General features: G+C 42.8%; 1 protein-coding gene across 1 annotated transcript; it reads left to right on the forward strand.

The window, feature by feature from the left end:
* The first annotated feature begins 672 nt into the window (after positions 1-672).
* On the forward strand, positions 673-24,904 carry LOC111969037 (beta/gamma crystallin domain-containing protein 1-like). Its single transcript, XM_070445058.1, has 21 exons — positions 673-2,619; positions 3,597-4,753; positions 5,029-7,664; positions 8,565-8,603; positions 8,906-9,024; positions 9,454-9,768; positions 10,574-10,700; positions 10,819-10,854; positions 11,633-11,823; positions 13,942-13,945; positions 14,134-14,259; positions 14,432-14,577; positions 15,488-15,614; positions 15,808-15,837; positions 15,990-16,102; positions 16,262-16,394; positions 18,242-18,381; positions 18,642-18,765; positions 21,334-21,492; positions 21,753-21,918; positions 22,892-24,904. Exons 1-21 carry the CDS (start codon positions 1,544-1,546, stop codon positions 22,978-22,980), a joined length of 7,053 nt encoding a protein of 2,350 aa, XP_070301159.1. The 5' UTR covers positions 673-1,543; the 3' UTR covers positions 22,981-24,904.
* The last annotated feature ends 1,358 nt before the right edge of the window (positions 24,905-26,262 follow it).

Genomic DNA, 26,262 nt, shown 5'->3' on the forward strand with positions numbered 1-26,262 from the left:
TCTTGATGGTGCAGCTGTAGATCCTTTTGAGGATCTGAGGACCCACGGCAAATCCTTTCAGTCTCCCGAGGTCTGCCTAATGTTGTCAATACCATAGAACTAGCCATTAGAAAATGACTTTAATAGGATCTCTATGGTCATGGTCTATGGTCATGGTGCTGTAGCAGCCTGATCATGTTCCTACCTGGCTGTTACCAGAGAGACATCTACACCAGTGTTTCCCAACTCTGGACAAGCACACTTGATTCTACTTGTCAACTAATCATCAAGTACTTGACAAGTTGAATCAGGTGGTTTTGTCCGGGGCTACAACAAAAATGTGTGCTGTTGGGGGGTACTTGAGGACCATAGTTGGGAAACACTGATCTATACCATTCAGCTTGGCCTGTTTGGTTTTGACAAGAATGCTATATARTATAGACTATCAGTAACATTTCAACTTACTACCTACAAATTTAACCCTAACACTAACCCTTATCCTAACCCTAAACTTAACCCTTACCCTAACACTAGCCCTAACCTTAACCCTTACCTTTATTCTAAACCTTGCCTTAACCGTAAACTTAGCAGACAGTTGCTTATCAATCGACAGTCAGTTGATTATCAGATAATTTGTTGATAGTATGACCATCTGTAGAGCATCTACAGAAGAACTATCCAAATAAAGTGTGACCGAATATTTACCTAATCTTAGAGGTAATAGTTGAAGATGTTAAGGATTTAAGGTTAATGCATTAATCAGAGAATCAATCTATTCTATGTAAATGTACTACATCATTGAGCACACCTCATATCAGGGCTCTCTAAACCCTGTTCCTGGAGCGCTACCCCCCTGTACGTTTTCGTTCAAAACCCAGTTGTAACTAACCTGATTCAGCTTATCAACCAGCTAATTATTACAATCAGGTGTGCTAGATAAGGGTTGGAGCGAAAGCCTACTGGGCGGTGGCTCTCCAGGAATAGGGTTGGAGAACCCTGCTTTATATCAAGGACTGAAAAAAAGTGAGATGGGAACGAACGTCTGTGGTTATTTGTATAGCTGTGCCAAAAACACCAGGTGTGTCTGTTCTCCATCTGGGTATTTATCTTTCTGTTTTGTTTTTCTGTCTCCTCCAAGAGCTCAGACAGAGTGCTGAACCGCATCGGCAGTTTGTTTTCCATAAAGAAGAAGAAGAAGAGCCGGAGCGGTTCACTCTCAGCAGACTCAGAGGATGGATCCTGGCTTGGTCCTGGCTCTCCCGTCTCTCCCCAGTCCCCTGGTTCTCCCGTCTCCCCCCAGTCCCCTGGTTCTCCTCTCTCCCCTCACCAACCTCCACAGGAAGACTGGCAAAGGACCCCCACCACCACCCGGAGAGAGGGGGAGGTAGTGGAAGCCGGAGCTGGGCCAGTGCAGGGAAGTTTGTCAGAGCTCCAGGAGGAGGGATCGGTGTTCAGTACCAGCTCCAGCCCTGGTACCTCCAGCCTAGCCTCTCTGGTGGTGGTGGACAGAGGGGACCTTTTGTTTGCAGGCAGCGACAACAGCGGTCATGGCAGCGTGAGGGAGATGCAGGTGTGCAGGGCGAGCCGGGCCGAGGCAGAGTCAGACGGAGAGGCAGACAGGAATTCTTGGAATCTGACTCCCACGAACTCGTCCTCCACCGGAGCAGACCAAGTCCCAGGGCTCAGCCCCACTGAGGACGTAGTGGGAGAGGCGAGCAGGAGGCTGCAGGTACATCTGGAACAAACCACTGTGAAAGACAGAGAGGGGTCGGGAGGGGGCAGCCCAGTGGTCCAAAACACCCTCAGGTCGTTTGAACTCTCCCAATCTCACCTTAAGACTGACTTCACCTCTCTGGTCACAGAGTCTAAAAAGACCTCGCTGAAAACATCTGTTAGAGGGAAGGGGAGTTACCTGGTGGGAGTGACTGTAGGCTCTCAGTCACACACCCCGTCCTCCTCAGATACCCAGCCAGAGGGGGAGGAGGGGGAGGACAGCCCAGCCATGGGGAAGAAAAACAGGAGGAGGGCTCTGAAATCCACCAGCAGCWGCTCGCCTGAAACAGCTCCCCCCACACAGGCCACGTTACATGGGGGAGAGGAGGGGACGACGCAGGACTCACCAGTGAAGCTACACAAAGCCTTGTGGGTGGAAACACACGTGGGAGAAGAGGAGGGGGAGAGGAAAGGGAAGAGGAAGAGTGTACACTCGCATTCAGTCCTGGCCGTACCTATGACTGTGGCCCCTGTAGAGTACCCTGATACTGCAGGTGTCCTGGCCACTCTAACTCCTTCAGCAGTATCAGCAGCAGAGGCCAGTGGCAGAGAGCCAAAGCCAAAGCTGGCTGTATCTACAGCACCAGCCTCCAAGGAGTCCAAAACAACAAACAAAGCCCAGCCAGAGGCGAACAGTCCAGGCACAGACTCAGAGAGCAGCACCCCTCTAGAGTACCAGATGGCCCTGAGCAAAGAGGAAAAGTGCAGGAGTGTGAAACTGTCCCGCAGTGAGAAGATTTTCCCTAAGAAGGTGTATGTGAGCCCTGAGCCCAGTTTTGACGGGGACAAGCAGACAAAAACAGAGCTAGAAAAGAATGACATCACAGACTTGGCTTCAAAGATTCCTCAGAAGTCAGAGGTGAAACTGTAAGTCGCTTTATTTTACATTTCTTTGGTCTTTTTAAAGAGTGCTTTGATCCTAAAGTGAGAGAGAGAGATTGAGAGAGAGAAAGAAAAATAACACCTGAGCTGTGCCTATTTGTACCAGAGGAGAACAATAACAGCAGTTCTTAGTACAGCTGAAAAAGTCCTGCGTCATTAAAATGTCACTTACATTACTTACCGTATACTTTACTTGGACTACATGATTACTGATAGTACTACTATAGGTCATCGACTATGCAACAATACTGTATCTTCCTATGTGATTGTCACAAAATACTGTGTGCATAGTTAGTCTTTACAACCCAGTCAGTAGACTACATTAAATTGTTAAGTCAGTTGTTCAAATGAAATGGTCTTTACTCCAGACATTATTTCCATCTTGAATGATGACTAATGGCAGAAGCAACTAGTCACTTTGTTTGACTAAAGGGTTTAATGAGTAGACTCAGTACAAGGCTGACAAAAGTAAGGCACACCATTCTGATATCCACATATCTTTCAGACATAGTAATGCCACAAGGCATGTTTTTTGTTGTATCATATTAATGTGATGTAGCCTGTTTTTTAGATTAAAATGTATATCTTTATGGAATCAATTTGAAAATGCTTGGAATTCATCCAAGACTCTTCATGGATTTATTGTTCTACTGATACCTGAGGGGATGTTCTGCATTGCTGGAGGTTTTAAGTGAGAGCAGTTTTTCACAATCTGTTTGGTCAAGCTACTCAGTGCAGAAAGATTTATTTCAGTTTCACTTTGCACGTATTGCTAAAGGCTGTTCTTCCTTATCTGAATAACATGTTTTTTTGGTTTTATAATGGGTGGTGTAAATGAAGTACCATATCAATGTAGTTAAACAACAACACCTGTTTGTGGTGACAAGTTTGTTCTGCACACTAAATTATTTTACCCTCCTGTCCGCAAAGTTAATCACACATTTTCTCTCTTCTCTAAACAGCTTGCCAAGCCCCAAAAAAGTTAATGTAGACCTCAAGGAACCAAACAATGACTGTATCATCACTGCTGGAGAAATAACCAAGGGTACAGACTCTGATCGAAGACACCATGACCCCAAGGCTGTAGACAGTTCCCCAACGTCCCCAACCCCAGAGCTGGATGAGGCCTCTCCAACCACAACTATGCCAGGACGTAAAACACAGCCCAACACAGAAGGTTCAAGGGTTAGATGTCAGGGGACGACCCAGGTCACCCCGTCTAAACCAGGTGACAAAGTAGGCAATGTAGCCAGTCGGTCAAAGTGCCCACCTCCTCCGGTTGGACCCAAGTCCAAAGCTGTCCTGGGCATGGCTAAGGGAAAGGGTCTCAAATATGGTGGAAAGGCAGGGATTTCTAGTGGGGCTCCATCACAAAGGACACCTAAAGATGGCGGTGAGAAAACAGAGGTTATGTCACCTACATTAAAGGATCAACCCACTGCAGGAAAAACAGAGGTCACCGACAGCCCCAAGTTGAAAATTCCTAAAAAGTCACAGACAGAAGCCATATCAAAACCTCCACTGTCACCAGGCACAACCTCAGTGGTTGATGTTTCAGTGGCTGTGTCTCTACCTGTGCTTGGTTCCAAACCCCAGAAGATCCCTAAACCTAAACATTTAATGATTAAAACAGACAAAAAGCCTATCACCAAGGAGGTGAATGAAGTGGGTTCAGGGGGGAAACCAACAAAAGGGCCTGTTACGTCAGAAGAGGCATCACCTACTAAAGTACCAGTCATGTCACCTGTGAACTCATATATGGTAAACCTGTTCAATGGGATGGAGAAAGACCTTGAGGACAACAACACTGACATAGCCAAAACAAGTGAACCCAAAGATGTCAAAAAGCAGGCTCCCACACGCCCAGACAGCACCAACAGCAGCATGATACCAAAGAGCCGGTTACCCAAAGCCCCTGACAACTCTTTGTCTCTGGTCAGAAAGATGAAAGACGGCAAACTCCAAACCATCGACACAGGGAGTAAAACTACCAAAACCACTGAGAGAGCATCAGTTGTCAATAGTAGGCCTTCCACACCAACCAGCCCAAAGCAGCAGGAGCTTCCCAGCCCAGAGAAAAAGCCCCCAGATGAGACAATGACCACTGAACCTGAGAAGGGTAAGACAAACATGTCATGGATTTTGAACATGGGATATTGCTAAGATTCTGTCTGCTTATTCATAGCCCCTGTCTAGCTAACACGTTTTAGATATGTGTTTAGTAGTGGTAATGTTTTAGAATTATCCAATGGTTTAATTTCTTTGATGGACAAGAGAAATTGTAAATGTCACATATTTAAGAGAGAGGAATAGCTCTCATTTTGCAATGCATTATGGAAACGAACCAACAAACGGCTATACAAACTGTCTGACTAACTATTGTATCACCAACAGGAAACAAGCTGCCCTGCCCTTTGCAAACAAACCTGCCCCAACAGGCCTCCAATAAGAGCATCCCCCATGACGACGGGGACACACCCACCCCTCCCTCACTGTTACCAACCAAGCCAGAGAAACCCGCCTCCCTTGGACTTAAGAAGAAGAGTAACATCACATCTCCCACCATGGACATGACTGCTGATGATTCTGGGAAGGCTTCACCACTGAGTTTGAAAAGTCCAGTGAAAGATCCAAGTGATTCTGTGACTGTGGCTAGCAAGCGTGCAATGTTCCGTCAGATAACCGCCCCTAAAGGCAAGCCCAGCAAGCCCCTCAAGAAATCTGAGCAAACTATCCTCTCTGAAACACAATCTAAATCCATACAAGATCATGTGTCACTGGTCACAGATAACTCTCAAATAGATGATCAACAAACCACACCAGCAACACACCAGCAACTGTGTGTAAATGATCAAACAGATGAACCAGCAGTCACTGGAACAAAGAAATCACTGGAGGACAGGAGCAGTAGTAGTACACCTGAAACAAAACTGGATAAAATATCTGAAAATGCACAAAAAAAATCTATATCAGTCAAAACTACCTGTATTACAAAGGAACAACAAACCAAACCATACCCAGATCTCTCATCCGAGACAGAGAGTGACCACAACTATGTGGAAGCCTTAACCAATACACCACTGCAGCAGATGGGCCCTGTAAGCCCAGGTGTAGTCCTGGAGAAACGTCCAACTGAACCAAGCCTCATTGTGTCTGCCTCAAGCACACCTACCCATGAGGAAGTAATATATTCATCCACCAAGCCTGAGTTGACTGACCACATTCATACTGACACTGAGACCCAAGCTAATCAGAAAAGTGATGAGTATAATGAAAATGCTTCTCCAGCTTCAGAGAAGCTCATACTTAGTGCTGGAGAAGGGATATCCAATACGAATCAGCCTGTGGAACATGGCCTGGATGTAGCAAAGGATAGCTCACCCCAAAACGCCTCCACTGTGGTTGAAAGAAGAGAGAGTCAAGATACGGCAACACAGTCAACTTTCTTTGGCTCAGAGGAAAAATCTAAGATACTAGCTAATGCTCAAACCCCCGATATAGTACCTATTCGTAATGGCATAGTTTCTGATATATCCATAGTGTCTGGGAATGAGACTGAAGTACAGAAGGGGGGAGAGCCAGTGAAGATCTCCGACATCATAACAGAGGCTGCGATTGTTCTGAAACCAATTAAAAATGGTGATGTCCAACTGAACAAAGAGCTTCCTTCACTGACACAGAATTTGGCAGATGCACATAGCGGGCCACACAAAGAAAACAAAGAGGACAAACTAGGTGAGGCGGCAACTAAGAGCACAGTTACTAAGATGGATGCAAAACAGGAATCAAAGACCATAACTACAAAAGATCAGAAGGAGAAAGTGATAAAACAAGAAGAAAGACCCAGCGAAGGAGCGACTAAGATATTAGACACAAAACAGGACTCAAAATCCATAAGAACAAAAGCTGAGGAGAAGAAGGTCTTGCTCCTCAAAGAACCCCCTAAAACGACAAAAGCAAACCCCAAGGCTGAGCTGCCTCTTCAGCTGCCAACTTCTCTGAAGCTCCCCTCTCCCCCTAAACCTCTCCCTCTGAAACAGGAATCTCCGTCCAGCTGGCTGAACGTGGAGCGCGGCTCCAAACAGGAGCAGAAGAGGGAGACCAAGAGAAGGCTGGACTGTTCAGCCAGTGAGGATGAGAGTCTGGTTGAGACTGACAATGTGGATGACTTCATCAGGAGCATTAAGGAACTGGGCACCCCCTTTCCCCTGCCCCCCAAGAGGCACCACGACCATGCCAAGAACTCCTCGCCCCCCTTTGCCCTGCCCGCCATCAAGGAGGACCGCTTCGAGAACCCTTTTGACGCTGATGGCTTCCAGTTTGGCCTGAAAAAGAGGACAAAGGATAAAGAAACCCCGGCCATGTTGATAAAGAAACAGGCCAAGGAGGAGAAGACACAGACAAGAAGAGCTAATGCAGAGGACAGCCTTCTCTTCAAAGCCATCCAGTCTCCATCTGTAGCCCGGAGAAAACCAGGGTGTCAAACAGATGGGAAAGATGGAGAGGTGGAAATGAAGGTAGAGGTGAAGAGGAAAGTAGAGAAGAAAGAGGAGCAAGGGGAAGAAACTGGACAGCTCACGTCACGGCTAGGAAGGACGTCCCTACTCTCCAACCTATTGAGCTCCCCCAGGACTTCCAGAAGGAACAAAGGGGATCCTTCCTCCTCAGTCTCAAATGGTGCTCCTCCCTCTTCTACCACCCAGGGCACAATGCCAGAAAGGGCGGGTTGGAGAAGTATGAATCCGGGCCTGAGTATGGGTGTGGTTGCAACTGGTGAGTCAATAATCAGTCCCTCCTCACCTCCTCCTCTCCCCTTGTTCACTCAGCTAAAGCTGCCAGATCCCCTGGAGCAGTATCTCAGGACAGACAAAGAATCTTCACAGAGTAGTGCTACACAGAGTACAATGGCTAGCCCTGTAATGGGCTTAGGTCACGGTACTGGACTAAAGGGACTTACCTTAGGACTTCATCCAGCCACCAACCACATCCCACAGGCCCCTCTGAATGGTCTTCCTGCAGCCAACCCCAAGGTAAGAGTCTCAGACAAGACTGCATGAAGCCAACTGACAGTTTGGGGTTTTGCATCATTACTGTACTGTATGTATCTATGTTATTCTATTTATCCATCTAAAATCTCTATAGACAGGTACTTTGTACTAGATTGAGAAAAACGTTTTTTTTCCATAGAGACTAAAATTGCATGATTGAGACATAACTATGGTTGTCTCTACCTGCCCGAGTCTCTCATATTCTCTCAGTACTGCTTTACTCCTGGAAACAGAGGATTCCATTTTACAACTAAATGAGTTCTGACCTGCAGGGCATTGTTTAATGGGCTGAGCAGATACTTCAGAACCTGTTCACTTTGTACAGGCATCTAAAGTATCTCCATGGCAACATGCCACTAAATCAAATCAGGTCCAGCTTTGTCTTTTGGAATGTTGAAATACAATAACAAGTTCTATACGTTTACAAGTTATGGCTCTTAGAAACAAGTCATGAATTGTTTGCAAGTAAAGACAAGAAGAGGCATTCTTCAATAAACGTTTCTTTACTTCTTCGCCAGAACCACTCCATTTTGTACATACATTTTAATGCTCAGACCAGACACATAAACATGCAAATAAGCCTACTTCTCTCATGTTGTTTTGCTTACATGACTGCAATCTTACTTTCTGCCCAGCGTGTGTAGGACCAATGTTGGTTTGCTCTTACACACTAATGTACAGTACATGGCATGTAGGCTGCTAACTATTGATGTTCTTAAGCTGGCAAATGTATAACTGGTAGTCTTTTGTTGAGTTATGTCTATCTGGAGGCAGTCCAGTGTTCTGCCAGGAGTATAGGAAATACACAGGATACTTGTGCTTTTCCACCCCCCAGTCCCTCAGAGGTAAATGAAAGTCAGCATGCTGTCTTTTCCTTTTCAGATTCCAGAAGTGAGAGGGTTCCACAAACGGCCCGGGAAGGTACGATTGACTTTACATTCAAAACAAAATTCTGTATCCACCGTCCAGTGTTTTATAGTAACACGATATGATGCAAGGTCTACAACTAGTTGTGTGTTGGGGAGTTCTACATGATTTATTCTCATATACTTTTGATATTTTATGGTGATTATCTGGAAAGATATTTCATAAAACAACATCTGCAGTATTCAACTCAGTCTATTGTATCAGAAATTGCAAGTGACAATGATACAATCACCAAGTGTCACATGTTGTAATGACCATGAGATGTACTTACTGTAAATCTCTACATCCTGTTGTAGATAGTGCTCCATGAGCAGGCTCAGTTTGAAGGAGAGGCCTACGAGGTGTTTGGGGACGTGGAGGATGCCTCCGTGATGAAGCTGTCTCCTGTCATCTCAGTCAGGGTCATCAGGGGATGGTAAGACTATTTGTTGTGATTGTCACTGGTTACCACAGCCACAAAGTAAGAATTGTCTATATCGTATGTTTTTGGTTGTTGCTTTTTGGTCTTAATTTAAGGTTAGGCATAAGGTTAGTAATGTGGTTAAGGTTAGGTTTAAAATCACATTTTAAGAAGGTCAATTGTAGAAATAGGCTATGACTTTGTGGCTGTGGTAACTAATAACAATCGTTTGTCGGGGACAAACTTCATTCCTCATTCCCTCACTCTGTATTCCATAAATTAATGCTTTATTTCATACAAATCTTCAATTTTTAACTTGTCACAATCCTGTATTACATTATTAATTGATTCATGTCTCATGTTAAAGACGCATGACAGCAACTCAATATTTTGTGACTGTTAGGAACATGCCTCTCAGTGTGTCATCACATCCTGTCCCTGTAGCTGGCTGCTGTATGAGAAGCCAGYGTTCCAGGGGCGGACCATCGCCCTGGAGGAGGGGCCCATGGAGCTGGTCAACGTGTGGGCAGAGGAGGTGACGCCAGGGGCACTGGATCACATGGGTCTGCCTGTGCCAACCTCACCCATGGTCATCGGATCTATCCGCCTGGCAGTGAGGGACTACAGTCTACCTCGGATTGACCTGTTCACTGAAGTGAATGGTCTGGGGAGAATGACATCCTTCTGCGACGACACTATTGAGATCTGCTCTTACGGGAACATACAGAACACCGGCTCCATCAAGGTCCACTCTGGAGTGTAAGTTCTACCTTCATTCTAACAAGGCTGTAGGTTCAAATCTTAGTAAAGAATTTGCTTCAATATTAAATTAAATTCAATATACTATACTTGCCCCAGCAGGCTTGCTATTGTTCAAAAGCGTGTTGAAATAATTTTGCATTTTCACTCACTATAGTGTGTATGAGTTATTTTTTGTAACTCTTGTCATGGAGGCTGATCTTTCTACACTTTTCTCATTGGAATTCAGGCTGGCCTGCATGTGCTTGTTGGAATGACATAATTTGCTGTGAGGAGATGTTATCTCAGTCACAAACATGTTGTTGTTTTTTGTAGACAGTACATTGGTGCTGCTACACTCTTAGAAAAAAAGGGTTCCAAAAAAGGGTTCCAAAAGGGTCTTCGACTGTCCCCATAGGAGAACCCTTTTTGGTTCCAGGTAGAACATTTTTGAGTTCCATCTAGAACCCTCTGTGTAAGGGGTTCTACCTGGAGGGGTTCTACCCAAAGGGGTTCTACCTGGAACCGAAAAGGGTTCTTCAAAGGTTTATCAAATGGGAACAGCCGAATAACTCTTTTAGGTTCTAGATAGAAAAAAAGTTGCTAACGGTGTAAGTTGATTATTTTTAACATAGTTTAGTGAATTTGCTCATGTCTGTCTTAGGTGTGTTGTCGAATCATAGTGCTAATGCCCTGAAATCGTATTTGGATGTGTTTTAAAGTTTAATATTTACATGACAGCTGAAGAACAAGGGTGTGATTTAGTGTCTTGTACAAGCGTCTAATCTTTGTTTGTGTGTGTGTGGCCCTTGTTGCTATCCCATAGCTGGCTGGTGTATGGTGACCCAGGGTTTGGGGGTCTCTTATCGGTGTTGGAGGCGGGCGAGTACCCCTGTCCAGAGGCCTGGGCATTCCCTCAGCCCTTCATCGGATCGCTGAAAACACTCAAAATGGTACTGGATCATTATGTCATTCTTAATTATCTTTTTAAAAACACTGTCCACTTACTGTATATTCTACTGTTTTATCTCCATGATGCTAAAGGCCTYTATGGTTTTCCATCTCTTACAGGGTGGGATAAAGGTGGAGCATCCTAATGAAGTAAAGGTATGCTTCCCCTCTTTGAATTATTCAGTTTTTATAGCTATTCCCATGACCATTCATATTTACATCAATGTTTAAGGATAAAAATAAATAAAAAACAGTCTGTGAATGACAGTGGGAACTTTTAACAACTGCAATCGCCTCTTACAACAAAACCTCATAATATCCAAATGCTTGGCTTTTTTCTGGTGACATGGCTGAAGACTAGCTGTGATATGATGGGATGACATATTATTATAGCACAGCTGTCATCCTAAGTCCTCTGCCTTATAAAATGTGTTAATTGTGAAACAGACCAACAGGCCTGTTGTTTCAGGTGGATTGACTAGTGACTAGTGAGAGAACTATGCGTGCCCCGGCACATAGCACAGAAGTGTGTTGTCTCTGCATGCTGGGCTGTGGTTGCCAGTAGAGCTGTTTGTTTAGGACATTCTGGCAGACCAGATGAGGTCTAAAATGTAGAAATGTGCAAGTGCATTTCATAGGTTTCAAGGGGCTAATAATGTAGCGGTTTGGCTCAATATCTGCTGAACATTTGTTTAACCATTAAAATAAACCATTGATTGATGGTTTAGGAAAAGTACCACCTAGCCCTCTGGGCTCAATATTGCACTGTCAGACAGGCAGTTGTGAAATGTTCTGTCCAGAGGTACAGGGCCTAGGGGGGTGGAATCTGTGGTATGAGGAGCATGCATCCCTGGGATGTGGACAGGTATGGACAAGAGCACTTTGCCCACCTCAGCACATCAGCCTCAACTTTAACCCCTTCTTTCTCCTTCAGGCTCTGGTGTACGAGAGACCGTGCTTCGAGGGCGAGTGTGTGGAGATTGACGATGATGTGTACGACTTCAGAGAGGGAGGAGAGGAGAAAGAGGGGGGGGCAGAGGAGGTGGTGGAGGAGGAGCCAGAAGGTAACCCAGTCAGAAGGAAGACGTTGTGTTCTGTGGGATCCATCAAGATCATTCGTGGACTGTAAGTACTTGTGGTTGATCTCAGCTGACATACAGTAGGGAATAGTATTGTAATGAAATGACCCCTCCTCTGCCCATATTGACCTGACATAACACAGATTAATGGTCTATTCATTTTATACTGTATTAGGTCAGATCTGTTCTAACATCACCCTCTGGGCTTTATTTTAACAAACCTAAAGCAATGGTAAATCTAAGCGCAGGCTGTAGAGCTATAGGGTTCAGGTGTGTGTCAGAAATATTTTTGCTATTTTCACTTTCACAATTATCAGTGAGTGCGTGAAAGGCCTGGGTTTTAATGAATGAACAAGTTGTGGGTATGTCGAGGCTTGGCCCCTCACTGGCCAATCAGACGAAATTACGAAATATGTGGTTGCGTCAAGTTGTGTATTTACAGTCTTTTATGGTTTGCCTTGGAATCAATTCCAATGTTAGTCTGTTATAGTTTGTTAAATGGCTTACAGAAACGAAATAACAAAATGTAAACCTATCTTTGCTAAATACGTTAACTTGAACCCATTTGCAGTTCACATTCTTCTAAGTAATTGCATGGCATCAATAGCATTCACACTGATATATGGGCTAGGCCTACTGTAAATTGCATTATGGCTGAGCCATGGACATGCTAAACATTGTTAATAAACAAGATTAAATAAATGATTGATAAGGCCTAAAAAGAGAATGAATCATTTGAATAAAATTATAAACAAAACAACAACTTGTTTTAAATAGGCTATGTCACACTTACAGGCAACATCATTTCTCCCCGTGAGCATATAAAACAATGGAGGATTTTATGGCTCATCCAAACTTTTCACAGTAGCTGGACAAAGATCCTAAATAAATAGAAATGGAGAACGTCCACTCACCGTTATAGTGCCCCCAAATAGGCCTATGTTTTATGAACTTATTCGGAACCATTTTACAGATCAGATCGCCTTCACACATCTCCACAAGTAGCATTCCAAGCGCGCCAAGACGTTGTCACCATGAAACCGGAAAGGTGAATCATTCAAATAAGTTTGGCTGTAATAAATGTAAATGAAAAACAAGCAATCCTACTTTGTTAGACAACAACAATAATAAATAAATGTCAAATATAATGACATCATCCCCAGGATAAAAAAGACACACATTGCTGTTGTGTAACTGTTAGATATTATTTGTTAGATATTACTGCACTGTCGGAGCTAGAAGCACAAGCATTTCACTACACCCGCAATAACATCTGCTAAACACGTGTATGTGACCAATAAAATGTGATTTGATTTTGATTTTGAGCCTTCGATATAGTAGGCTTAAGGGAGGGCTTGGGTTTTGAACATATGAAACGGAAAACAAGCCATTTTCACAGGTTACAGATAACTTCTAAATACGAGGTTCACCGGTATTCACCGAAGTTCTCATCTCTAGTTTCATGATGGGCATGGACACGTAGCCTACATCATGGAGGGGGTTTTACCGATGTCCAAAATGGGACCTGCATGGCAAAAATGCTTACAATGCATATACAAAAAGGGAATATTAGCTCACTGTTTTACTCCTCTCAAACTTGATATTTGCAGTTGCATTGGGCAGACAAAAAAAGGCTTCATTGAGAGGAGGGCTATGCTTGGTTTTTAATCAAATAAAACTAAATGGGAAAAAACCTTTTTAATGTTTTTTCTAAATACGAAGTATACAGTCACCAAAAGCACATTAGGCTACTCTTGTTCCATGCGCATCTGGGCAATATGTGTCATGTCTGGATAGGCTGCCTTTCCGCTGTCAGAATTCATGCCATAACCAACTGCGTTACCGCTAAAATCAGCTTCTGGCTGGTTTTACATATCCCTATCAGTGCTGCCTGAAATTAGCACTTTGGATTATGTTTTTAATTACACACCTTAAATATTTCCACCCCGTCCATCTGAGCGCAAGCGAGCTGATATAAGACAGGTCAATTGCCGAATCTGGCATTAGGGCTGGAACATGCCAGTGTGACGCTTTTTATATAACGAAATTGCAAACTACCGTGCGTTTGACACTAGCGCAAATAGAGCCATCTGTGCTCCTGATTGTCCCTGTAGCTGYGTCAGATCTACTCTATCACCCTGTGTGTTCCTGATTGTCCCTGTAGCTGGGTCAGAACTACTCTATCACCCTGTGTGTTCCTGATTGTCCCTGTAGCTGGGTNTCTATCACCCTGTGTGTTCCTGATTGTCCCTGTAGCTGGGTCAGAACTACTCTATCACCCTGTGTGTTCCTGATTGTCCCTGTAGCTGGGTCAGATCTACTCTATCACCCTGTGTGTTCCTGATTGTCCCTGTAGCTGGGTGGCTATGATGAGCCAGAGTTTGAAGGTCACCAGTATCTCCTGGAGGAGGGGGAGTATCCTGACTGGAGGGAGTGGGGAGGCTGCGGAGACCAGCTCCTGTCACTGCGCCCTGTACGCACTGTAAGTACTGGAACTATCATCTATTCAGAGCCATGGTTTATATCGGTTTGCTTCTACAAAGAATATATAGAATGTTTGTGATGATTGAAAGTACCTAGCCAAAATAAAGTCAGTTTGGTCTTTGTAAATAGAGATCGTTTGGGTGTTTATGTTTACATTCCCTGGGTTGTAGGATGTCCTGTCTCCCCATGTGAAGTTGTTCAGTGAGAGGGACTTTGGGGAGAGAGGGGTCAACATGGACCTGCTAGGGCCTGTCATTAACATGGAGGACACCGGCTTCGGCTCGAAGACACAGTCCATCAATGTCCAGGGTGGAGTGTAAGTCAACTTCTCTGACAGTCCTATGTAGCAGTCTCCTGGATCTATTAAAATAACTCAGCGTGTTACAACTGCACCAGGGCTTTGGCTTGCTGTGCTAGAGAAATATAGGTTGGTCACTCCTATTCTCTTTCCTCTGATTGCAAGCTTTTAATTAACACACACACACACATGCGCACACAGGCACAAACGTGAAAGACTGGTGTGAATGTCACGCTTAGTAAAGTGATACTGAAGGTTAGACAATAGGTGGGAAAATGAGATCAATCTCTGGGGCTTTATATTCTTAGAGAGGAGAATATATTGTAAAGGCACAGTCCTGGAGTCACAATTCAAACTGTATAAGCTTTGTACATATTTCAGTAAAGAAAGGGAGTGGCCATGTTCCAGACATACCTGAATTGAATCACTTAGAAGTTCATTGGCTATTAGTTCATTGGCTATCTCTTTTATAGATAAAGTCAGTTGTCTCAGTGGTTCATAAGCTCACAAAAGTCTCTCTGTTAGAATGAACAGCTTTCATTTTAATATATCTTTCCAAACTGGTTATGTAGAGCATGCACCTAAAGCTTATGTAGTTCAAAATGAACTCCACTTAATAGGGATAGCCTTTACATAATCTCTTTATAACCTTCTACTGTTTCCTGTGTAGTTTACCTGGCTGATTGTTTTATGGCCTTTTAAAATGCCGTTGCACCGTGCTTGGTTAGTGATAAAATGGAGTTAGAGCTAGCGATTTCAAGTTATAAACATCTAATATTACAGGATTAGAATCTACAGTAAAATTATAATAATCATATTCAGACCTCCTGTTTAAAGTTTATGACATACCGATGGGAATGTAAAATGTTATTATGMAGTGTCCTAAGTATAAATGTACCAGTTTACCTGTTGTGTGTGTTCTAAACAGGTGGGTTGCCTTTGAGAACCCTGGGTTCTCCGGAGAACTTTACATTCTAGAGAAAGGCCTCTATGGAAGCCCAGAGGACTGGGGAGGACCAAACCTCAAGATATCCTCACTGCAGCCAGTCTTCCAAGTAAACAGAACATATTTAAGCACAGTCAATGGGTGGACTATGGCAAGACTATGATACAATAATAATCACAGTAGTACCACCTTTGTAGTATCATACTTGATCATACTTACAGTGTACTTTCATGACTGATAAACTATGAGGTTGGTGAGGAAACTTTGAACTGGTTTACCCATAATTCCTTTATTACTTTCAGGATAACCTGGGTGGATCAAGCAAGTTCAGGGTAAGTTCTGATTGTGATAAACAAATAATATTAACTATCTTAACATAGTCAATAGTCAATCGATGTGATTATATCATCATTTTGCATGAGGTAGCCTACCTGTAATCCACTGTAGTTGTAGGTCATGTTTCTCTCCTGTGTATGCACCTTAGCTCCAGCTGTTCTCAAAGCCTGGGTTCCAGGGCAGAGTGGTGGTACTGGAGGACAGTGTGGTATCCCTGGAGGAAGACTTCTCCCCTGGCTCCTGTAGAGTACTGGCTGGGAGGTGAGCAGAACATCAACTTTAAACACAGCATGTTCATTCTACTTGTTATAGAGTGACATTTAGTATACGGAAATGTTAGTGGTATGTATATTACACTCAAAGAGGACTTAGTACTGGAGAGAGCTGTAGTTGACTGTGTGCCTCTGTTCTGTGTTCCAGCTGGGTGGCGTATGAGGGATCCCAGTTCACAGAGCACATGTATGTCCTGGAGGAGGGAGACTACCCCAACACTGAGTCCATGGGCTGTCTGGGTCCTCACTCTACCATCCGCTCCATACAGACCATCAGCCATGTGAGTACAGAGGAGATCCTGGAGTTATGTGTGTTGACATGCAGGTTTTTTTGTAATCCCTTACATGTAACAGATTACATATCATATGTTACATGTAAGGGATTACAAAAAACAGTAATTATAATCCCATACATTACCAGCTAAAATATTGTAATCAGATTACAGATACTTTTGAAAAACTAGATGATTACTTCGAGGATTACTTTTAAATTCAGAAAGGATGTTTGCGAAAAAATTATCTTTGACACTTCTCTGTTTTCTCAATGACATTCAAATCAGCATTGAAAAAAGGCACAAGTTTACATTTGTTCCACCTGAGAGAGTCTGACCACAAGTCAGAGACCACTATGATGACACACCAAATGTGTTTCATGGATCGCGGTTTAAAAAGTTTAAGCTACCTATCATTCATTGTTTTTGAAACCAGTGGACAGCCAGTGAAAAATGCGCTGTTGCAAAAGCTGCATAATGCGAATCTAAGCCTATGGAATAAAAGTGGGGCTTTTATTGCTCAATCTACTTCATGCTGATAAAAATGTTTTATCCATAGGCCTAATGAACATATGCTCAATCTTGCACACTTTTGATTGACTTAAAGGGGCAATCTGTAGTTGCTACATCCATTATTGGACTTATAAATTATATATATACAGTGGGGAGAACAAGTATTTGATACACTGCCGATTTTGCAGGTTTTCCTACTTACAAAGCATGTAGAGGTCTGTTATTTTTATCATAGGTACACTCAACTGTGAGAGACGGAATCTAAAACAAAAATCCAGAAAATCACATTGTATGATTTTTAAGTAATTCATTTGCATTTTATTGCATGACATAAGTATTTGATCAAATATTAATTGAGTGTATGTAAACTTCTGACCCACTGGGAATGAAATGAAAGAAGTAAAAGCTGAAATAAATCATTCTCTCTACTATTATGCTGACATTTCAAGTTCTTAAAATAAAGTGGTGATCCTAACTGACCTAAGACAGGGKATTTTTACTAGGATTAAATGTCAGGAATTGTGAAAAAACTGAGTTTAAATGTATTTGGCTAAGGTGTATGTAAACTTCCGACTTCAACTCTCTCTCTATATATATATAGGCCTATAGCAAATGCAGCATATGGCATTCATTTTTCACCTGTAAATAGCACTTTCAGTAGTGCTCAAAGCATGCCATTCCATGAGCGTAGCATTTATTTTTCAACTCAAATCAATGAGCCCAATCAGTCCTCCATGACAACAAAATCATAAACAGCAGAGTAGGGCTGGCAAGTCCTTAGTTTTGGGGTCATCCTCAGGTAAAACAATTTGGCTGATCTATACTTCCTTACTTCCAAGTCCTATTCTTGAAGATCAAAGGGTGTAACATTTATTGGAATGACTGGAATTCTGATAGACTTTGGTTTTTAATGTCAAGAAATAATTGAATCGTATTATTATATGTAGTAGAAAGCAATGGAAAAAGCCTACATAACCAACCCATAAAGTAAAGTTTAACATCCATATATGGCCAGCTATGTAAACTTTAACATAGATTTTTCCTGCAATAGATGTCATTCAATTGGTTACACACATTTTTGCTTTTTCTAATGTCTCTTAAGGGGAAAGTAATCTAAAAGTAACGGAATGTAATCAGATTACGTTACTAAGTTTGGGTAATCCAAAAGTTGGGACAGGTAACCTACCCAACCCTGTTGGCACGGCATGCATGTGTACCGTACTTGTAAACCTAAGTCATGTCTGTGTGAAGTGACTGCATATCTTGGATATGTCCTGTACCTACAATACCATAATGATGTATAATCTCACGCTTCACGCATCCCTTCCCCCTTATCTTTCCAGGAGTTCTCCCTCCCGTCCATAACGTTGTTCAGTAAGGTTGGCTGTAGAGGCCGTAGGGTGGTGCTGACGGGAGGGGTGGTGAACCTGCAGCTGGCTGGGATGGACGGACGCATACGCTCCCTGGTTATCGACGGAGGAATGTAAGTCACACCTGAATAGATTTGACAGTTTTTATTAGGCAATAAAACAAAACAGAACATTGTAAAGTGAGAGTTGCACCTACTATTCAAATTGGTTGATGAAGCACTGTCTAAGCACCTATTAATCCATCAACTAGATTTCCTAGCTTATTGTAAACAGGAATGCTGTAGGAATGTGGATTGTTTACATTTAAGGTGTGTTTGAGGTTTGTGTAAGTAGAGCAACTGACTGTGTGTGATTGATAATTCCTGCTCTACAGGTGGGTGCTGTATGAGGGGTGTCATCACCGCGGCCGTCAGATCCTGCTACCGCCCAGCAAACTGGGTGATTGGTGCAAGTTCAGCAGCTGGCCGCGAATCGGATCCCTGCGACCACTATTGCAGGTATGGAGGCGGGGCATGCGGGCCAACAGATTTTCTCTGGGAGTTTTCATTCAGTAGAGTTTTCAGTACATTTATCTAAAGACATCCCTTTAAATATGGTGTATCTTTTAGTTAGAATTTTGTCAACAGGCTCACTACAATATATCAAGAGTACGAATATTAGGGTCAATGAAAGAAATACATCTAAATATATGCATGTTCGTCTCAATTTCAGCACCAATTGTTAGATTTAAAATTTTCTGATCTTGTAGATTATTTAGGGTGAGGAACAGTGGAGACTGCTGAGGGGAGGACGGTTCATAATAATGGCTGGAACAGAGTATAATGGAATGGCATCAAACACATGGAAACCAAGTGTTTGCTGTATTTGATACCATTCCATTAATTTTGCTCCAGCCATTACCACGAGCCCGTTCTCCCTCATTAAAGTGCCACCAACCTCCTGTGGTTAGGAAAGTATTTATTCATCATAAAAAAACTGATTTGGGGAGCCTTTATGCACGAAAGAAAGAAAGCATTGTTCTTCAACCCATGGTAATGTAGGAAGACTAGTGTACATATAATTATAATAGGGAGAATAGTGTACAATAGTAGGATATACCATGAAACTGTGCCAAGTATTGCGCAACACGTCGAGTTCAAACTGTTACCGCTTGGTCTGCGCTCCGCTCCATAATGATTTATTTAGCCTCTTTTTTTATATTATCAACTCTCACTAATGATCGACAGCAACAACCACACGGCTGTGACAACATTTTCAGAGCAAGCAAATGAAGGTAATCAAAATAATGTAATTGAATCTGCAGTTGAATCTGTGTGGTTATTAGGCCTACTGACGGTCGATCCTGTCACGTTCCTGACCTATTTCTGTTAGTTTGTTGTATGTGTTAGTTGGTCAGGACGTGAGTTTGGGTGGGCATTCTATGTTGTCTGTTTCTATGTTGGTTTAAGGGTTGCCTGGTATGGCTCTCAATTAGAGGCAGGTGTTTGGCGTTCCTCTAATTGAGAGTCATATTTAGGTAGGTTGTTTCACAGTGTTCGTTGTGGGTGGTTGTCTCCTGTGTCAGTGTTTGTCGCACCATACGGGACTGTTCGGTTTGTGTTGTACATCGTCATTTTTATGTGTAGGCTATTTTCCCTGTTCGTGCGTTCTCGTGTTTAATGTAAGTTCGTCGTTCAGGTCTGTCTACTCCGTTTGTTGTTTTGTTAGTTTATAGTGAAGTTCGTGTTTTCGTCTTGTCTTTAATAAATATTATGTGTTCACAACCCGCTGCGCCTTGGTTCCCTCAATACTCCTCCTTTTCGGTTGAAGAGGAGGAGGACCACCGTTACAGATCCTGATAGTGGCTAATATTTAACATGCTAGAAATAGGAAAGAGAGAAAGTCGACATTAGAGAGTGTTCATCCCTTTAAGTTAAAAGGCCATACAATTAAAATTCTGCATAAGGGCACAGCATTTCATAAGCTTTACTGTGGGAAAGTTGATATGCTTCAGATTGCTGCCATATGACTATATATATCTAAAACAAGTGTAATTTATATTTACAATTCCCTTATCCAAACAGATGAATCATATACCTAGCTCTTATCAATAGCTCTTGTCAAGTTGTAAATTACAGTGCATAGAGAATGGTGTTATTTCTATTGGAAAAAATCAAATGGATGCTTTTTCCACTTGGAACCGGTAGGTTCGCTTGACCTTATTCAAGGTTTCATTCATACATAAAGGTGTTGGATTTGTTGGGGAATTAAGTCAAGGTCAGAATATGCAGTATCTGTAGACACACCTCCGCTACACCTTCATTTATTTGATCTCCACCCTGGACGAATAGCATGCTATTCTCATGCTTAAGTTCAAGGTCAGAATACGCATATAGGGGCCTCCCGTGTGGCGCAGCGGTCTAAGGCACTACATCACAGTGCTAGAGGCATCACTACAGACCGGGGTCCCATACCAGGCTGAGTCGCAGCGGGCTGCGACTGGGAGACCCATGAGGCTGCGCTCAATTGGCCCAGCATCGTCCGGTTTAAGGGAGGGTTTGGCCGGCCGGGATGTCTTTGTCCCATGCACGCTGACTTCAGTTGCCAGTTGTACAGTGTTTCCTCTGACGTATTGGTGCAACTGGCTTCCGGGTAAAGCAGTGTGTCAAGAAGCAAGTGCGAAGATGCAGCAATGGGACAAGATTGTAACTACCAGTTGGATATCCCAAAATTGGGGAGAAAAAGAGGTAAAAAGTAAAAATATATATATATATAGAATACGCATATAGGGAAAAGTGCATAAAAACGGAGATGCATTCCACTTACGCTCGCTTAACTCGGGTTGGAATCGGCCCATATCGGCCACATACAAAATAGCCTAATCTTCATGACTAATGTTCAAACTTACTGACTACAACTCAACTCCTGCACTAATCTCATTCAGTAATCAATGCAAATGATTACACAATGGAAATTATACGGAGCCACAGCAAGCCCTATAACTCWTAATGACCACTTTCGGTGAGAAGAACTTATCTAGCCTAGTCTAGACAAGATCATATTATCTGTGTTGTTGCCCCCTACAGAAGCAGGTGTACTTCCGTCTGCGAAGCAGGGAGACGGGCTACGTGATGTCCCTGTCAGGGCCTCTGGATGACATCAAGCTGCTGCGGGTTCAGGCCCTGGAGGAGACTGGGGGAGTGGACCAGGTCTGGCTCTTCCGTGACGGAGTCCTACGCTGCAAGGTACTGCATGGGCTCAAGATTTTGCAATGGATCATCTTTTCCACTCATTAACTCCACAGACATCCTTATTCATTCCATCATCACTACCTTCAAGTGTTACAGAACTGGCTTCCTCATTATTTCACGTGTTGAGCATATCCCAGTACAAATGTCATTTGTCTCTCATATAACATTGCAAAACTTTATCTGTATCATGCTTATAATTATGTATTCAATACAGAATCCACCCACATCTGAACCCCTATTCCCTGTCTCTACAGCTGGTGGAGGACTGTTGCCTGCAGATCACGGGGAGCGTTGTCATGGCGGGCAGCAGGCTGAGTGTGTCTCCTCCGGAGCCAGGGAAAGACAACCAGCTGTGGAACATTACCCCAGACGGCCTGGTCCGATGCCACCTCAAACCTGATCTGGTGCTTGAGGTTAAAGGTCAGATCCGCTCTCCTGCTCTCGCTCTCTCAGCTACAGTAGCATCTATACTGAACAAAAATATAAACGCAACATGCAACAATTTCAATGATTTTACTGAGTTACAGATCATGTAAGGCAATAAGTCAAATTCATTAGGCCCTAATCTATGGATTTCACATGACTGGGCAGGTGCGCAGCCATGAGTGGGCCTGGGATGACATAGGCTCACCCACTTGAGAGCCAGGCCCAGCATATCTGAATGAGCCCCTACAAAAGGGCTTTATTACAGACAGAAATACTCCTCACATTCATCAGCTGTCCGTGTGGCTGGTCTTTCACGATCCCACAGGTAAAGAAGCCGTATGTGGAGGTCCTGGGCTGGGGTGGTTACACGTGGTCTGCGGTTGTGAGGCTGGTTGGATGTACTGCCAAATTCTCCAAAAAGACATTGGAGGTGGCTTATGGTAGAGAAATTAACATTCAATTATCTGGCAACAGCTCTGGTGGACATTTCTGCAGTCAAGGTGCCAATTGCATGCTCCCTCAAAACTGCACATTTTAGAGTGGCCTTTTATTGTCCCCAGCACAAGGTGCACCTGTGTAATGATCATGCTGTTTAATCAGCTTATTGATATGCCATACCTGTCAGGTGGATCAATTATCTTGGCAAAGGAGAAATACTCACTAACAGGGATGTAAACAAATTTGTGCACAAAATTTGAGAGAATTAAGCTTTTTCTGCATATGGAACATTTTCTGGGATTTTATTTCAGCTCATGAAACATGGGACCAACACTACATGTTGAATTTATATTTTCGTTCAGCATACCTAGAGTATAGGAGCTCTGGCGTTCAGCTCAGTCCCCAGTTATCTGGCTCTATCTGGTGGTAAGTTTAGGAAGTGTTTAGTTAGTTATTTTCATTACCCATCTGTTGCAATGCCATTGAATATGTAGCCTACACTAAACTGTATAATATCTTCTACTCACAGGTGGACAAAGTTATGACAAAACTCAAGTGATTCTCAACACATTTGATGAGAGAAAACACAACCAAAGATGGTCTTTGGAGATCCTGTAATATAGTATCAATAGGCCTGGCCCTTCTACAGCAGCTCTGCCGTGGGCTTCAGAACTCTCTGGTGCAGCTCTGCCGTGGGCCTCAGAGCTCTCTGGTGCAGCGAAGCCAAGGGTTTAAGAGCTTTCTTGCATCAGAAGGCCATGGGACTCAGAGCTCTGTGATGCAGTTCCACCGTGGGACCCATACTCGAGATATTCTGAAACATTTGTTGAGCTTGTGCGCATCCATACTAGACTGTTTGTGAAACACAACTATAAACTAGTAAACTACACATTTCCAAGTCACTGCAACGAGAAAGAAACCAAACAACATGTGGCTACAGAACTATCTATAGAACAAGGGCAGCAGGTAGCCTAGCGGTTAAGAGCATTGGGCCTGTAACTGAAAGGTCGCTGGTTCGAATCCCCGAGCCGACTAGGTGAAAAATGTTGAGGTGCCCTTGAGCAAGGCACTTAACCCTAATTGCTCTGGATAAGAGCATCTGATAAATAACTTAAAAGTAAATTTAAGGAGCACTGTACTGTCTGGACTTGAATGATGCTTTACAAATTTCTCAATTCATTATTTAATTGACCGTACCAAAGAATAACGGTAATGGAATATGTGTGTGTCTCTACTATATTCATAGCATTTACAATGAGTTAAGTGTGTTTCACCAGTCAATTACTGAAATGTATATGTTTTCACACAAGGGTTAGTCTATGAAGCCACACATTCTTAATGTCATAGATGAACACTCCTTGATTTCTCCAAAGTATAAGTTTTGTGTAGATATGTTGATAACACTTGACACCCAGCGTCATAACACATTATGACATGGTGTCAACCCCATATAACCTACCATGGTAGTTATTTTATGGCTGGTTATGACACCTACATAAGAGTGTCAACCCCATAAAACCTACCATGATAGTTATTTTATGGCTGGTTATGACACCTACATAAGAGTGTCAAACCCATAAAACATACCATGATAGTTATTTTATGGAAGATTATGACATGTATATAAGAGTGTCAAATAACACAAAAACTACCACACAAGGCAAAACATTCCATTACACCATAGCCTACTTGTCAACAGTATGTTTGTTATTCATTTTTCAATTGACCATATACAATTATCATTGTAATTGCACACACATTGATGTCAGACATGCACCTACCCCAATACTCTGTTTCTGATGACTGGGATAAATGCAGGAGCAGATTTCAGGAGCAGGAAAAGACACCCTCTTTGTGACTGATGACTGACATAAGGGCATGTGCGTGATAGGCCTATCTGGCTTATATGATTATGATGGTAATAATGCTTCTTAACAGTGTCATAAAGTGTATTTTCTTAGTCCAAGTAAAGTAACATAGGATGGTCATAATGCTTTATGACAAGTTATTTCAAAAATTATGAAAAATAATTACTGTAAAGAATTCATAACAACAACAACGGACTTAATAATCAAACTTTCAAACGAAAGGAAACTTCTTGGCAGGGAAAAAACATATTTAAATACATGTGGGTTTTGACACTCTTTTGTAAGTGTCATAACCAGCCAAAAAATAATGCAATATGTCACAGTAGGTGTAACTATATGGGCCATGACAGTGTTAGGACCATATTATGACAGGTTATGACAAGTTATGTCAGTTATGATATATTATGACATGGTTATGACCGTCAAGTAAAGTGTTACTGATATGTTTTTTCATGTTTCATAAGTACTTTTCTTGTCTGGATTTATACTTTACGACACACATCACTTCACAGAACATTAGCTGCAACAGGTGCATGTATTTCATATGTCAAATGATTAAAGATCCGTTTCAACACTGTGCTACAATATCATGCTAACCACTGTGTCTTAAATGTGATGTCATCAAAATGCTGTTACGATCTACAAAAAACTAATAAAATAAATCCTTTTCTTGATGTGTGTTCTGTTGTTGAGGCATCTCAATAACACTTCCAAAGTCAAGGACTTATCGTCAACTTCCTTAACACATCCACTACAACAGCTCTACTCAAACAGACACACACTCACAAGCTTAGCACAGACAATCGTAAAGGCAGTCATAAAAATTCTCTGACTGAAATCCACCCAGCATTTCCATATCAGGCCACGCTCTATGCCCACAAGTCCGTTTGTCGCTCAGAAATGCCTCACGATGTCGGCTTAAGGAAAACCTTATAGTTTTTAGGAGTGGCAGGTGTTGTTCCCCTGCTATTTAGGAAACACTTAGCGCCCCTAGGCGGCAGTGGAGTCGTCCAGTGGTTTGTCGGATGAGTCCTCTCCGCTGCTGATTTTGACAAGTCTTTCCCTGAGCGTGATCCTTCTCTACATTCAGCATGGCCTGAGGCACCTGGGAGATGGTAAGCTCCTCCTCCACCAGGAACAAGAAGTGAGGTCACAAGGAGTAAAAAAAAAAAAGAACTGACTTTAGAGCTGTGTGAAGGGGCAACGGTCGCGATTCAATAAAAGGCTTGTTCTCAATAAGTGCATTGCACTTGACATTTAAAGATCATTTATGCTTGAGCTGACATCCGCAGGGTGCAAATGTCGGGGAAATTGCCTTGTAAATGCAAAATTGTCGGTAGTGCAGTGTGCAGCGCTGCAACACGCCGTTGAATGAATACCGGCCATCTTCCAAAAAATAAATGAATAATAGATCATAGAAATAGATGAGGTCAGACATGTTTATCTGTCAACACAGTAGCCTACATTGACAAATGGAGAGGATGGCTGTGGTGATGATTAGACCAGCACATGGGTATCTAGTTCCTCTTCTACACAGAATGACCCGATGTGTACGTCGGTGTGGATTGAAGAAACTGTATTGAACTGGTGAGGATGCTCTGACATCCTTATCAGACCGCAACCTATGATGCACACCAACGCCATACACAACAACACCCTGTTCAGCCTCACCTGACCTGTACAAAGCTGCTCTCATCGTACGTAGTATCGGATATTTGAAAACGTTGAGTAGAAAACGTGGAAAGGAAAGAGATCACTAAAGAGAAAATTGCATAATTGATACAGTATACTGCTTAGTCTTTCTCTAACCTAACATTGTAATAAAGTAAGGCCTATGTCCTCCCACTCAACATATACATTTGCATCCTGTTGTGTTTGTTATCATGGCAAACTTACAAACAGTATGGTATTGCAACCAACAGAGAATCTGGTGACCAGGCTAACTGTTGCTGTTTCATCAGAACAAAATGGAGCCATGATGTCATGGTGGAACGCTTCCATAATGCCCAGGCAGACAGGAATCTGTTCTGCT

The sequence above is a fragment of the Salvelinus sp. IW2-2015 genome, linkage group LG9, assembly GCF_002910315.2.
Source record: "Salvelinus sp. IW2-2015 linkage group LG9, ASM291031v2, whole genome shotgun sequence".
Lineage (NCBI taxonomy): Eukaryota > Metazoa > Chordata > Actinopteri > Salmoniformes > Salmonidae > Salvelinus > Salvelinus sp. IW2-2015.